The sequence below is a fragment of the Epinephelus lanceolatus genome, chromosome 23 (genome assembly GCF_041903045.1).
Source record: "Epinephelus lanceolatus isolate andai-2023 chromosome 23, ASM4190304v1, whole genome shotgun sequence".
In the NCBI taxonomy this organism is placed as follows: Eukaryota; Metazoa; Chordata; class Actinopteri; order Perciformes; family Serranidae; genus Epinephelus; species Epinephelus lanceolatus.
Window position 1 is genome coordinate 35505285 of NC_135756.1, and position 16336 is coordinate 35521620.

A 16336-nucleotide genomic window follows, 5' to 3' on the forward strand; every position below is an offset into this window, starting at 1 on the left:
GTTAGCACAAAATACATCCTCTCATCAGTCAGGCATTAAAATGGGTCAGGGGTAAAAAAGGTGAGAAGGATACGAGACCCGGCACCTGCTAGGGGGTCCAGGGGTTATGCTCCTCAGTTGTTTTTTTGGTGGAAAAATGAGCTTCCAAATGCTCATATCTGATTTCTTTTAGATTTACTCTAGTGGTGGTCACATGCAGAATTATAAGACTGCACAAAAACAAAAGTATGAATGTATAACTAAGTGAAAATAAAGTATCTTTACATATTCACATATGTTGTATAAGAGACAAGACCAGGGGCGGACTGGGACACAAATTCAGCCCGGGACATTCAGACGCACCGGCCCCCACACCAGCCCACACACTGGCCCACACACCGATCCACATGTTTCTACCTATAATCCTCTATATGCTTGTACACACTACACAAACGCTGAAAATCAGCAGTTATTGTTTAATTCCAGACTATAAAATAAATGCAATAATGAATTGGCCACAAATGGCGATGTACTTATTATTTAACTTAAAATAAGAGCATATGACTATATCCTAATGCATCTAATTTTATGCCCTTTTAGTCAACTTATCACTACAACAAAAAAATCCCACTTAATACTACTAAAAAGGTTTTCCTCTGGCTAAAATGTAAAGCATAGTAGGCTATGCCTTCACATTGCACCTGTCCTATTTCTGGTCTCATCCTCCTCCTCATCACGCAGAGCTGCCAACTTTTCAAAAAACCTTGGAGTGAGATTTGGTGGGGCCAACCAAAATTTTGCCGCATACACTGCAATTTTTTGTTTGGCCCATTCAGCGTCATTACCATACAGCAAAAACGTTTTTTAAAATATATCATATACCATACATCAGTAGTTCTCAATGTATTAGCCTAACTCAAGAGTGTTCAGATAGAACCAATTGACCCAACAGTAAGACACAAGACACAGCATGGCTCATTTTGTTCATGTTTAATTTGGGATTCTGCATAAAAATAAAGTCATCAAATAGTAAACAGATATGCAACATGTTGCAAGAAACATTTAAATAAAAATGAAAACCCCAAAAGCTATGTTATTGTGACATTTTACCATCCCCAAACTACATGCAGCTAATACCAATTTAAATTAAAAAAAATAAAATTAAATTAAAGTTAACCATTTATACAAACAATTCCCAAAATAGGGAGGCTACTGTCAAAGTCCTTAAGATCTGTGTGCTTTGTTGTACTTGCTTGTGGCCTTTTTTGAGGCCTTGATGATTTCTGGGGAGGGCTCCCACGTGAAGCAGGACTCCAGGCCAGCCATCTTTATTGTCATTATTGATGACAGGGTTCCATCCAGAGCCAGGCTGTTCCTGGTTTTAGTCTTGTTTAGTCCCACCACAGAAAACACTTTTTCTGCATCTGTATTGGAGTGGGGTAACACCAGGACCAGCTTTGCAATGGTGGCAAGCCTCATGAACAGACTTAACCCTGTCACCTATGAAGAATGAACCAAGAACACAGTGGGGAAAAAAATCTGTTATATTCCTTTGAAAGATGAGTAAAGGTATTGGTCTTGTCAACCAATGCCACGGCCAAACAGGTCGGTTATTTTGGAGCACTTTGCCGCCTCTTCTTGTAAAGATTTCAGTTTTTTTATTCAAGTTTTTTCCACGCCACTTTTTTACCGGCTTTATCCATGTTTTCTGTCTAACAGTCAAACTAGCCTGGTCTGCCATGAGTAATGACTGATGATTGTGGCTGAGCCAATCAGATTTCAAGAAAAACGAGAGCCTTTTTCGTATTGGAGGAGGCCGCTCTTATCTCCTCCTATAAGCATCAAAACATAAGATTGACACCCATAGACATATATACGTAGACGCCGCATCGAGTGGGTATGCCCGCTGCTGCGATACTTCAACGTTGCCGCCATATTGGATGGCAAGGCTGCGCTGTAAACTAATACAAGTAAATGGACTTAATTTCATAAAGCGCCTTTCTACAAAGAAATTTACGTGAATGCCTCTCGTTGATTCATTCACACACGCACTAATATACTTGGGAAACAGTTAGGCACCAAAAATAATGTATTTGATCTTCTCAGATGGCTAAGATAAGAACTTTATTGATCCCACACAGGAGTAATTCACGTTACATCAGCTATAGAAAACAAGGTAGTGCTGAAAAACAATATACATGTATATACACACACACACACACACACACACATATATATATATATATATATATATATATATATATTGTAGCGACCCTGCAGTAAATGTTCTGTTATAATGTCAATGTTCTGTGAGTTAATGGCATGTTTGGGATTGAATGAGTATAGGTAGGGGGGCGGGGTGCGAGTGTGATGGGGATGAGGGCCGCTGTGTGCTGGTGCGTGTAGGAACGAGCTGGAGGAGAGAGCAGGAGTGCACAGTTGCAGTTACAGCTAAGTTGTTGTTTTGGCGTGGCTCCTCCTGTGTACTCTTGAGTCTTTCTAATTAAAAAGCTTATATCGCAACAGTTTTACCACAAAGTATGACTTTCTTGACCTTAAAATTTATGTTTTAAATTCATTAACAACATATTTGGATTTCATGTCACAACTCAAACGGGAACAAAAGATAATATTGCTCTCCCCATTCACTGCCATTCATATTTTTTCCAATCTAAGGTCCCATGAGCTCTACCGGAAGGGGCGTGACTTTGGCATTCTATATGACAGACACTTTAAATAATGAGTGGATCTTCAAGTCTTTATATGTATTAATTTCTGCCGGGTTATGTGAACTGCATATATTCTAATCCTCACTTGGTGAAAAAAAAAAGGGGTTGCGTAGCGTCCGGCCAGTGCAACACTAAACCCCCGAGCTTGCCTGAGAAGGACTAAATGCACAGACTTGCAATTTTTAAATATCCCATGGAGAGAGACTCTCACTGCAGCCTGTTTTATTTTGAGCTATTTTGTTCTGAAAATGTCAGTGTGCAGTCTCGTTCTGTGGACGAGAAACGGGGTGCAGACTTTCCTCTGTGTCACCGATAGAGAGGAAATACAGTGACTCCCACATTCAAAGGTACAGTTTGCAGTGGAAACGCTAGGGTCTAGGTACCATGTCTGAAGGGTTACTTTTGGTTCCAGAGGTACCATACCGAAAATGTTTGGTGGAAACGGGGCTATAGTCTGTAACGTTCCTGGTGCCAGCAGTGTGGGGTTGGAGGGACTCACAAGGGGGGCACAGGTCCAACAACACCTGTCTTCCACTGAAGTCAAAGTCAATGCCATGTCACCTTCACACCACCTGTACCCATGATGTAACACGCAGCCTCAGAAACTCACCTAAGTCACACTTGGTGTAGAGATCCATCCATCCATCCATCCATCCATCTATGTATCTTCTAACCGCTTTATCCTCTTGAGGGTCGCGGGGGGGCTGGAGCCTATCCCAGCTGACATTGGGCGAGAGGCGGGGTATACCCTGGACAGGTCGCCAGACTATCGCAGGGCTGACACATAGGGCGGACAATTTAGAGTTATCAAATAACCTAATCCCCAATCTGCATGTCTTTGGACGGTGGGAGGAAGCCGTAGTGCCCAGAGAGAACCCACGCTGACATTGGGAGAACATGCAAGCTCTGCACAGAAGGGATCGAAACGGGAACCCTCTTGCTGTGAGGCGACAGTGCTAACCACCACACCACCGTGCCCCTTGGTGTAGAGATCACGTCAACCAAATATTTTCCGTCATTTAATTTTTTTTTTTTAACAAGGAGGGAAAAGCGATCCTTTTGACAGATTACAACACTAAGGGCCAATCTACAGTAACTTTAGATATTCACACACCTGTCCAGTTGGTGGCGTGTGCACATTAATTAGCTATTATCCAGTCTTGTCTTCGATCTTATGTGAATGACCTCGTTGTCTATGTGGCTTCAGCCATTGCATTGGTAGGCTATATGGCTACATACCATGTCCAGAGTTTATTTGCACAGCTGGTGTCTCTGTTCATCTTTTCTCTCCATGCCCTCAGGGGTGTAGTGCTGCCGAAGATCATCAACACTTAGTAACTTTTTTTCCTCCAAGTGAGGAAAGAGAATATTCACAGTTTACATGATTTGATTGAAATTCATATTAATTTTATACAAAACACTTCAAGATCCAGTAATCACCGAGGCATGTGTCTTCAATCAAATGAGAACAAATGGAATGGTCAAAGTTGTCATATTCACTTTAAGCTGTGTTGATTGATTCATGATGTCAACTAATGCATCAAGTAAAATGCAACAAAAAAAAAAAAATCCACCTTAAAAGTTGCTGTTGGCTGCCGGTGATGGCCTTTGTGCAGCACAGTGAATTAAATTAATTTATCACTCATTTTTACTCATTCTAAGGCTGTGTATATAACTGTAGTCTCGCTGGACTGTGACACAGCTGGAGACTCTAGGAAGTTGGGCGAAATGTGAACGGCGAGTTATTTAGTAAGAGCCCCCCCCCCCCCCCCCACCCGTGTCAAGGCAGGTATACTTTCACACTTTTATTTACTTTTAATATTGCTATGGGCCCCACCCCAGGGAGGTCAGGACTGGCTCTTCTTCATCAGGGGATACTTTGTTGTCACATTTTTTTCCCCCAACTTCAGCTATCTCGTTTTTTCCAGCATTAGCATTTGCATCACTGAGTCAGGTATTTTAAATATGTTATCCTGAGTCTGGTGTGACTCATGCACAATACACATACACATAATTTGACCTGTTTTTTTGTGCTCTCAATGTGCTGACATGGGGAATTCATAAAGAAACATCATGCACCCAAGCTACAGTTGAAGCACAGAAATTCTGTTTAGCTTGCAGTTGATCATTAGCCAGGTCACATTATTTAAATGCATTAAAGAATTTGTCTTATTGAAGTATTTATTTGTTTGTTTGTTTGCAGTGAGCTGAATGTAGCATCAGTGGATCCAAACCTCTCTTTGGCTGTGTCCAAGAATGCTGCCAAGACTGTCCAACTTTTTTGTGTCAAGTCTGAACAGCTGGTGTGTACAGTATTGTGTGTGTGAATGTTGGTCAGGCTAAAATTCTGAATTAAAAAGGTTTTCAGTTTCTTCTCTGTATCTTCTTAACCCACCATATGTCCATAACTAAAGTGTGTTTAAATGGACAGATATATCAACGTTATAACAAAAATGTGATTTATTGCACTTGGTTCTATCTTTCCACATACCATGCACTGCCTCACTGTGTGGCCTGTGTTTGCAGTTGTGCACTCAGGGTGATGCCAGTCAGGTGATAGGTCCATTAACAGAGGGCCAGCGGAGGAACATTGCTGTAGTCAACTCCCTCTACCGTCTGCAGCAGGCAGTCACCAAGGTAGGAAGCAACAATAAATACTCTCTGTATACTAACAAATACACCTGCAAATTTATAATGTATGTTGAGAATACAGTAACTTCATAACTTCAGCTGTCACAGATCACACCTAAAGAGAATTGTTACTATAACACTGCGATAGTGTGGTCATGTGGTCACCAGAACAGAAGAATACTTTCTCATGAGACAGGTGCATAGGATAGGGGTGAGTAGATTTAAAAAAAAAAAAAAAAAACTCCTGCACACTGTCATTACTTGCAAAAAAGCATTTATTTGCAGTGTTAAATTGCTGGTGACAGTGAGAAAGTTTGCTTCAGAGGAACTGCCATTACTGTTCTTCAAACTGTGGCCTGGGTTTTACTTCATCAGCTACAAAGCAGTCCCTAATTGGCTGCTTACGTTGTCAACTACAGTGCAGATCCCTGATAGGCCCAGATTGGCTTTTAATTTCTGGATATGAGGTGGGGCTGCACAGAGTCCAGACTGATTCCGAGAGCAAAACAGAATGTTTAGCTCACATCATCAGGATACCAGAAAAGGCAGAAGCACAAATCAAGAAAAAATTACCAAGTCAACAAAATCTGCAAAATGGGGCAGGCAGAACTCTGCCTCTTAAACACTCCCGCTGTGATCTGAGACCATGCAGAGGATGGACCAAAACTGGGTCACAGCCGTGTTGTGGAGAGCTGAATTCAGTGGAATTGTACCTTCTGGCTCCCCTGCAGTCAATATGGCGGTGAGGACAATGAAAATGGTGATTTATTCATCTTGTATCATGGCTAGTTTTTGTGGCTCCAATTCAAAATAACATCAGACTTTTCTATGGATGTCAGACAAAAACCAAAATGTGTCCTACATGAGACAGTAAAACTTGTTTAGTTTAGCCAAATTCTGGAGAACTTGGCTCCTTCTGGCCAGTGAAGAGGAGTGAAGAGTCAGCAGTCAATGACGGTATGAAAGTCAATAAAACAGGGCCCGTATTCACAAAGAATCCTAAGACTAAAAGTAGCTCCTCGAATTCCTCGAATTCTAAGATTTTTCTTAGAATTTTCCCTTGGTAAGATAAAAGTTATTCACAAAGCATCTTAGGCCTTAAGAGAGCTCCTAAGGTGAAAAACTGTTAAGAGGAGGGAGGAGGACTTTTAAGAAGCCTAAGAGTGTCTTAAATAGAGAAGATGGTGAAAAGACAGAGAGGAAGGAGAGATATTCTCCGTATATTGAACAACAGTGATTTAATAAGACGCTACCGGCTTGATCGTGCAGGGATAATGTTTGTGGTTGACCTCATCAGGGATGAGCTGCAATCTCCGCTCTCGCTTTGGATTGCAGCACGTACCAGCGCTTCTCACACTCATCGCTTGTGCGTAAAAGGAGAGGGAACGACGCATTGATTTGTCGGGCAATGCGCTCCCAAGTCTGCCTCTTCCCTTGTGACGTGATCCCAGGATCGAAATTTCCCTCTTAAAACTCCTTTGTTCTCCTCCACAAGCTGTGCCAACAGCAGGCACTGCTCTTCTGGGGTTTTTTTGCGTTCGTTGTTTTGGTGATTCTGCCAAATCAAACCGCTTTTTACAAGGAGGCCAGCAATCACAGTAATTGCTGACAGCTGAGTCTGCGTCCACCATTAATATCAAATAGATTAAGTAGTAAAATTACCAGCATGGCGAGTAAACATAACAATAAGCAAATCAATATAATAATCGGCATGTGAATGAGGTACATTCAAACATTTTGAAGCTGTGTAACAATTATTTTAATTTTGCTGAGTTTCATCATCATGACATAAAATTATTTTCACGATTACACATTTCTTAATACAGTCTAAGTTCTATGATCGGTTGATTTCACTGTCCATTCATTACTAGGAGCGCATTTGTTTTTGTTTTGTGTTTTTCTTTTTTCCTTTTTGTAACAACCAATCACAGCTTTTAGAAGACTGCGTCATACCTAGCAACGGGGTCTACCACACCTCCTCACTAAGATAAAAGTTTCTGTCCCCTCCTTGCTCAGAGTTGCTCTCAGAAACTTCCTGAATCACTCTTAAGCTAAGATTCCTTGCTAGGAATTTTTAGGCTAAGTCAGGAGCTCTCTGAGAGGACTCTGAGAATCTTTGTGAATACGGGCCCTGGTTTTTAAACTATTATGAATTACTGCAACCACGAGAGATCCTTGAGCATACAGTCATAAATGTGCACTGGTGTTGGGAACTTGAACTTAAATGCATTAAAATGGCTATCAGAAATAATTTTAATTTGTGTGTGAGTGAGTGAGTGAGTGAGGGAGAGAGAGAGAGAGAGAGAGAGAGAGAGAGAGAGAGAGCAAGAGCGTGAGAGGGTAAACACAAAGACAAAATAGCCGACTGGTGGAAAACTACAACAAAGATGATGACTTTAGGTTCTTTTATCTCAGACATGTTAGGATATTACATACCTTGACATGTTTCGGTGGAAACTTCTGCCTTCCTCACAAGTGTCACTTAGTGGTGGTTGTGACGCGTCTTTATCAGCTGATCGGTCAATCAGCCGACACTAGGGAGGTGTGACCGTCCTGTCAAAAACTGCCACCTGCTGTCTGTCCGTTGCCTCTCCAAGATGCTGCTCCAGGTGTGGGAGAGCATGTATGCTCCCTATTCATTGTCCCTGGGCCCCACTTCCTTATTTCAATGGCCTCCCTGATCCAGCGCTGGTATTTGCTGTCCTCAGTGCATATGACTCTGGCCTTGTCCCAGTCCATAAGATGATTTTCTCTTTTGCAGTCATCTGTTATGGCTGATTTGTAGGTTTCTTGTTGTGCGTTTTTTTTTATTGATCTTGTTTGTCTTGTTTTTGTCTCCTTCTCGCATTTCCGCCGAAACATGTCAAGGTATGTAATATCCTAACATGTCTGAGATAAAAGAACCTAAAGTCATTATCATAAACTAAATACAGTACAGGCCAAAAGTTTGGACACACCTTCTCATTCAATGCGTTTTCTTTATTTTCATGACTATTTACATTGTAGATTCTCACTGAAGGCATCAAAACTATGACGGAACACATGTGGAGTTATGTACTTAACAAAAAAAGGTGAAATAACTGAAAACATGTTTTATATTCTAGTTTCTTCAAAATAGCCACCCTTTGCTCTGATTACTGCTTTGCACACTCTTGGCATTCTCTCCATGAGCTTCAAGAGGTAGTCACCTGAAATGGTTTTCCAACAGTCTTGAAGGAGTTCCCAGAGGTATTTAGCACTTGTTGGCCCCTTTGCCTTCACTCTGCGGTCCAGCTCACCCCAAACCATCTCGATTGGGTTCAGGTCCGGTGACTGTGGAGGCCAGGTCATCTGCCGCAGCACTCCATCACTCTCCTTCTTGGTCAAATAGCCCTTAAACAGCCTGGAGGTGTGTTTGGGGTCATTGTCCTGTTGAAAAATAAATGATCGTCCAACTAAACGCAAACCGGATGGGATGGCATGTCGCTGCAGGATGCTGTGGTAGCCATGCTGGTTCAGTGTGCCTTCAATTTTGAATAAATCCCCAACAGTGTCACCAGCAAAACACCCCCACACCATCACACCTCCTCCTCCATGCTTCACAGTGGGAACCAGGCATGTGGAATCCATCCGTTCACCTTTTCTGCGTCTCACAATGACACAGCGGTTGGAACCAAAGATCTCAAATTTGGACTCATCAGACCAAAGCACAGATTTCCACTGGTCTAATGTCCATTCCTTGTGTTTCTTGGCCCAAACAAATCTCTTCTGCTTGTTGCCTCTCCTTAGCAGTGGTTTCCTAGCAGCTATTTGACCATGAAGGCCTGATTGGCGCAGTCTCCTCTTAACAGTTGTTCTAGAGATGGGTCTGCTGCTAGAACTCTGTGTGGCATTCATCTGGTCTCTGATCTGAGCTGCTGTTAACTTGCCATTTCTGAGGCTGGTGACTCGGATGAACTTATCCTCAGAAGCAGAGGTGACTTTTGGTCTTCCTTTCCTGGGTCGGTCCTCATGTGTGCCAGTTTCGTTGTAGCGCTAGATGGGTTTTGCGACTCCACTTGGGGACACATTTAAAGTTTTTGCAATTTTCCGGACTGACTGACCTTCATTTCTTAAAGTAATGATGGCCACTCGTTTTTCTTTAGTTAGCTGATTGGTTCTTGCCATAATATGAATTTTAACAGTTGTCCAATAGGGCTGTCGGCTGTGTATTAACCTGACTTCTGCACAACACAACTGATGGTCCCAACCCCATTGATAAAGCAAGAAATTCCACTAATTAACCCTGATAAGGCACACCTGTGAAGTGGAAACCATTTCAGGTGACTACCTCTTGAAGCTCATCGAGAGAATGCCAAGAGTGTGCAAAGCAGTAATCAGAACAAAGGGTGGCTATTTTGAAGAAACTAGAATATAAAACATGTTTTCAGTTATTTCACCTTTTTTTGTTAAGTACATAACTCCACATGTGTTCATTCATAGTTTTGATGCCTTCAGTGAGAATCTACAATGTAAATAGTCATGAAAATAAAGAAAACGCATTGAATGAGAAGGTGTGTCCAAACTTTTGGCCTGTACTGTACATAATGAACACCATTGAACTACAACAAAGATGGCCGAGTCAAAGATGGCCACTGTGAGAGGGGAAGGTTCTACCTTAACATGTGCTTGGTCAGCAGAATTATGGAATGAAGTGGGAGCTTTGAGTTTTCTTTCTGCATCTGTAGCTATTAGGGTTGCAGAATAACTGTGAGAAAATGCCGCAGTTTTGCAGTATCATGGTGTTAAGGAATTTTTATTATATCAGACAGTCAGCTGGGTTATTTTTGGTTGAACAAACATTTTATTACTATAACTGAAACTTGGAGGGCACCGTGTGATTAAGCCAACAGAACCGCATTACATTATGGACTTCTACAGGATTAAATGTACCAACAGTTACGACACAGATGTATGGAGAGGCAGCCTTTTGTTACTATTGACCAAAACTGTGGAACAGCATGCCCATGAAATTCTAAACCTAGGACATAAAACCTCTGTAAATAGTGTAAATTTAATGGTTGTGTGTCACCTTTTAACTAAAATATTAATTGTTTTTATACAGTTTGGTGTAGAGCACCATGCTATATAAATGAAGTGTAGAATTATGTTTGCTTTATTTTCCTGTTAACATTTGATTTCCTATGATTTGTATTTGCAGATTATTTCAGGATTGGGGTCTTGTCCATCAGCTGCGGCAGAAGCTCTCTCATCTTCTCTGGAGGTATGAAAGCATACAGCTTTTAAATTATTATTGTCATTTATTTTGGCATTAATTTAACACATTATTCTGTGGTATGCAAAATAGTTAGTTGTTATTTTGTACCTCCATTTTTGTATTTATCAAGAATGCTACTTTGAAGAAAAGTTTTGAAGCACAGTTGCATTGGTAGAAGACCCATATTCTCCTAGGCTGAACTGTGTGAATGTGACAGGTAGTGAAAACATGCTTTGAGTGGTTGGAAGACGAGAAAGGTAAACCAAGTTCGGTATTGATGGGATCAAAATCCAACAAAGTCTATTCATATTACTGTTTCTCACATTATGCAAATTACCAAAGAATCCATTGCAGTGGCTTTAATTGTTCAAAAGTCTTTTTTGTAGAGCAGATTAAGATGTAGATGTGTGTCAAATTTCAGGTAGCCACAGTAACTGTATAACTCACATTTAGCTGTAGAGTATATTAGAGGAGTTTAATGCAAGTTCCATGTTCATAGTGAGGATTGTGTGTGTGCTAGTGTGCATGCATCTTTCAGAGACTTATGACATCAGCATGATCAAATATTTTTGATATATACATTTTTTCTGCACTTTTCTATGTAAAGACATCTGTTCAGCAACCTACACAAGTTATTTTTCTACGCCTGTCGCACATCCACCTACAAAGGCGCTTTTAGTTTAGTTTTAAATTACTGACACAAACTCACAGACACACAATTTAGAGGATCAGATGTTGATGATCCATAGTAGCTGCTGACAGTTTTGATTTGGCTTTGCTTTTATTCTATGTTTACATTTCCACAGTACATCCCAGCAAGCATTTTTTGGTTTAAAAAGTGTCTAATAGCCATCTACATGAAGACCTGACGTCTAGGCTAAATCACGGCTGAATTTGGGCTGTTAGTGAAAATTTGGTAGACGTCTAACCATAGCCAAAGTGTAGATGTCATCAATTATACGGCTATGTAGAGACCATGTCCAAAAAATGGAGATAAACATATTTTAATTACTGTTGACTCTCCATACGTGATTGAATATCGTACCACACGCCATCTGCAATGGCGAAAATTACATTTAGTCAATTTCAAAATTAAATCGGCTAGATTTGGGTTACGTGTAGCTAGACTAAATTGGAGCTAAGTATAGCCAATACGTTTAAATCACGACTATTGCTTGCTGGGATTCTTTACCCAGTGTTCTATCAGAAGTTTCACCTGGTTTGTTTCCTTCTTCTCTGATTCAGGGAGTGCAGGTCCTGATGAGCAGTGCTGTGCAGCCTCTCCTGCAGTCAGTGAGTGACTCTATAGAGGCCATAATCATCACGCTACATCAGGAAGACTTTTCAGGGTAAGCAACATTTAGCCTATTTCCACTGCAGGGACTTTTCCAGGAGCTCACCTGGTTTTTGACTGGAGGACTAAATTTAGTTCCGCAGTTAGAGTTCCTGGCATCAAAAAAGTCCCTGCTCTGGCTGTAGCACTTTGCAGTGGTTGGGGAATTATGGGGGTACAGCTTGCTATGCTGTATGTGATGATGCTGACTGATCAAACACAAACCTCAGGCTGCTACAACTTGTATACAGACTAATGCACACAGTAAACAGCACTGGGTGGATTCACCTAATCATTGCAGTTCTGTAGGAGCACACAGGAATGCACAAGAGAAGCATTAAGGTTATATAGTGCCAGGAACTGTCAAATAAGTTTTTTTTTTCTCTGATAACAATTTTCACTGTAGCCTGACTGGTGCTGGAACCTCAAGCATATCCCAGCATTTCTGTACTGACATTTCTTGTTACTTAAAGGCCAACATATACACCAATACCAACATATCTTCCACAAGCTAATATTAACTAATACTATACAGCATGTGTTGTGTTCTCAATTCATTATTACCACTTGGTCTCATTTATGAAACATGAGCAGAATGAATTTGTGTGTAAACTGTTTGTAGAGGTTAATTTATGTGTGTTTTGGCATTCATCAATATGTTAGTAGCGCAGATCTTCTCATAGATACTAATCTACACCTGCTTCTGACTCCTTGTAGTGCTTGTGTTAATAAGGAATGCACATAAATATTGTGTGTCATTATTAGAAATTACAATTTCAATTCATATTGTGTTCAGTCATGTTCACAATATGCAGATGCCTTTGAAACATGTAAGTTAAACATGACAAAATATTAGAAATATAACACATTTAGCTGAATGAGTTGGCATTTAGCAGATTTAAGCTTTAGATTAAGTTTCTTAAAAATGTGAATGAGTTATTTAAATCAACTTATTATATGTGTTTCTACATTTCTGGCATCCCGTTCTCATTTGATTCAATCAGGAGAGAGAACTCCACAAAGTATCTTCTGTTTGAGTGGCGACACTGTGAGACCCACTATACTGACCAAAGACTAAGCTATCATGGATGGCTGTTAGAATGTATAACCGTGTAACACTGATTTTTCTGTTGACTGCACCAGTGGAGGCATGTCACTGTCTCTGTCAGGAATAATTCTTGACAGACAGGTCTCTCCGATGATGCAGGCAATGTGCTTATCTTTGAAAAAAAACATCCAAGAACTTAAACGAAAATGGTTCGATATGAAACTTACACACACAGAAAATCCACGACAGCAACAGGAGGAGGTAATGGCATTACCTGTCTGTCACACCACAAATAATAAAATTATATATATATATATATATATATATATATATATATATATATATATATATTTACATGTAGATAATGTAGTGAGGGGGGCCAAGAGTAACATTTGTCTTTTAATTCTCATTTAAAACAAACCTCACGGACGGCATTTTTTCATCTGTGTAATATTGCGAAAATTAGGCCTATCCTGACCCAAAAAGATGCAGAAAAATTGGTCCACGCTTTTGTTACCTCAAGGCTAGATTACTGTAATTCTCTATTATCAGGTAGCTAGTAAATCCTTAAAAACTCTCCAGCTAATTCAGAATGCAGCAGCACGTGTACTAACAGGAACTAAGAAACAAGATCATATTTCTCCTGTTTTAGCTTCTCTGCACTGGCTCCCTGTAAAATCCAGAACTGAATTTAAAATCCTACTGTTAATTTATAAAGCTCTAAATGGTCAAGCTCCATCATATCTTAGAGAGCTCATAGTGCCATATTATCCCACCAGAACACTGCGCTCTGAGAATGCAGAGTTACTCGTGGTCCCTAAAGTCTCCAAAAGTAGATCAGGAGCCAGAGCCTTCAGCTATCAGGCTCCTCTCCTGTGGAATCATCTTCCTGTTACGGTCTGGGAGGCAGACACTGTCTCCACATTTAAGACTAGACTTAAGACTTTCCTCTTTGATAAAGCTTATAGTTAGGGCTGGCTCAGGCTTGCCTTGTACCAGCCCCTAGTTAGGCTGACTTAGGCCTAGTCTGCCGGAGGACCCCCTATAATACACCGGGCACCTTCTCTCCCTCTCTCGTGTCCTATTACTGCATCTTGCTAACTCTGCCATTCTGGATGTCACTAACTCAGCTTCTTCTCCGGAGGCTTTGTGCTCCACTGTCTCTCAGGTTAACTCGTATTGCAGCGGTGCCTGGACAGCGTGATGTGTGTGGTTGTGCTGCTGCCGTGGTCCTGCCAGATGGTTCCAGCTGCTGCTGTTATCAATAGTCATACTTCTACTGTTATTATACACATATGATTACTGTCACATATGTATACTATCAGCTATTAATATATACCGTAAAACTCGGAATATAAGTCGCACTGGCGTATAAGTCACAGTCTATTTTTTAAGGTCTCAAACAGGGAAAACAAGGTTTTATATTACTATTTGTTAATAAAAACGTTATACAAGTTATTCGAGTTTGAGTTTATTTATTTAAAACAGGGACAATACATATTAATGAACATATACATGTAAATATGCAAGATTATAGCCAACGGCTAATTTCCATCTTTAGTCCCTTCTGCAGGTTGATGTCAACAACATAAGATAATAAAATCAATAAAACAACAGTAACAACAAGTTAGCCTTCATGGCCAGTATGAGCAGGAGTAGTAATTACAGAGAGAGAAAACGTGTCCTTGAAAACACAATAGGACAGAAAATAAAAAAGAGAAGCAAGAACAATGAAACAGTAGAAGAACAATGAAACAGTACAAGAACAATGAAACAGTATTCCTACACTGTTTCTCTTCATTTTTAATTCGAAACACATTCAAAACACAATAACCTCTTAAGCAGCTTTGGTTACTTTTCAGATTGCAATTTTCCAAACAACCTCTTCAGGAAATAAAATTACGGTATAACAACATCTGAGCCATAAAAATGAGTTTAAATTAACGTTAAACTTCTTTTGTGTGGGTCAAATTACCTATGTCAGCATTTACCTTGGTCTATAGGTCGCACCGGTCTATAACCCGCACCCAACTTTTTAGATGAAAAAAAAAGGGAAAAAAATGTGACTTATACACCAAGTTTTACGGTACTTTCAACATATTGTACCCACATTATAATATTATTACTTTCATTAATGTAGTTGTAAGCTACTGTCATTACTGTCTGTCCTGCATCTCTCTCTGTCTGTCTCTCTCTCTCACTCTCTCACTCTCTCTCTCTTTCTGTATCATTGTGTCATACGGATTACTGTTAATTTATTATGCTGATCTGTTCTGTACGACATCTATTGCACGTCTGTCCGTCCTGGAAGAGGGATCCCTCCTCAGTTGCTCTTCCTGAGGTTTCTACCGTTTTTTTCCCCCCGTTAAAGGGTTTTTTGGGGGGAGTTTTTCCTTATCCGCTGTGAGGGTCCTAAAGACAGAGGGATGTTCGTATGCTGTAAAGCCCTGTGAGGCAAATTGTGATTTGTGATATTGGGCTTTATAAATAAAATTGATTGATTGATTGATTGATTGAAGATGAAACAACCAAGAAACAACCAAGAACCAGGAACACATCAGGGAGATGGCCCCCAAAGATGAGCTGCAAATGAATACCTCAGGCAGCAGAAACCTGAGAATGCAAAAGAGGAGGATGAATCATCATCGAAGACAAGCCCCTGCACGGCATGTACCAATGACAGATTGAAGAAGTGGCCAACATCAAGAAATCCTACCAGTGGCTAGAAAAGGTTGGACTGAAAGACAGCACAGAAGCACTAATCATGGCAGCACAAGAACAGGCGTTTAGTACATAATCAATAGAAGCGCTGGTCTACCACACCAGACAGGACCCCAGGTGCAGGCTGTGCAAAGATGCTCCTGAGACAGTTCAGCACATAATAACAGGCTATAAGATGCAAACAGAAGAGTGTACATGGAACACCACAACCAAGTGGCTGGCATGGTGTACAGGAGTCCCAAGGTCAGAATGGAAGACACCTCCTAAGAAGGTTGAGAGTGGTGTAGATCCTGTGGGACTTCCAGATCCAGACTGACAAACTAGTGATGGCTAACCAACCGGACATCGTGTTGATCGACAACAAAAGAAGACAGTGGTGATAGATGTAGCAATTCCCAGCGACAGCAACATCAGGAAGAAGAACACGAGAAGCTTAAAAAACACTAAGGGCTGAAAGAGGAGCTAGAAAAGATGTGAGGAGTAAAGGTGACAGTGGTGCCAGTGGTAATTGGAGCACTCAGGGCTGTGACCCCCAAACTGGGAGAGTGGCTCCAGCAGATTCCAGGTACAACATCTAAGGTCTCTGTCCAGAAGAGTGCAGTTCTAGGAACAGCTAAGATACTGCACAGAACCCTCAAACTCCCAGGCCTCTGGTAGAG

At 40.8% G+C, this 16336-nt stretch overlaps 1 protein-coding gene across 2 annotated transcripts in view; it reads left to right on the forward strand.

The window, feature by feature from the left end:
* The window catches only part of cog5 (component of oligomeric golgi complex 5), a 171539-nt gene that overhangs the window by 139942 nt on the left and 15261 nt on the right, over positions 1–16336 (forward strand). For both annotated transcript variants that reach the window (XM_078165363.1, XM_078165364.1), the window contains 4 exons: positions 4912–5011; positions 5235–5345; positions 10519–10581; positions 11821–11924. In XM_078165363.1, coding sequence (XP_078021489.1) covers positions 4912–5011; positions 5235–5345; positions 10519–10581; positions 11821–11924 — 378 coding nt within the window. The remainder of the gene's footprint in view (positions 1–4911; positions 5012–5234; positions 5346–10518; positions 10582–11820; positions 11925–16336) is intronic.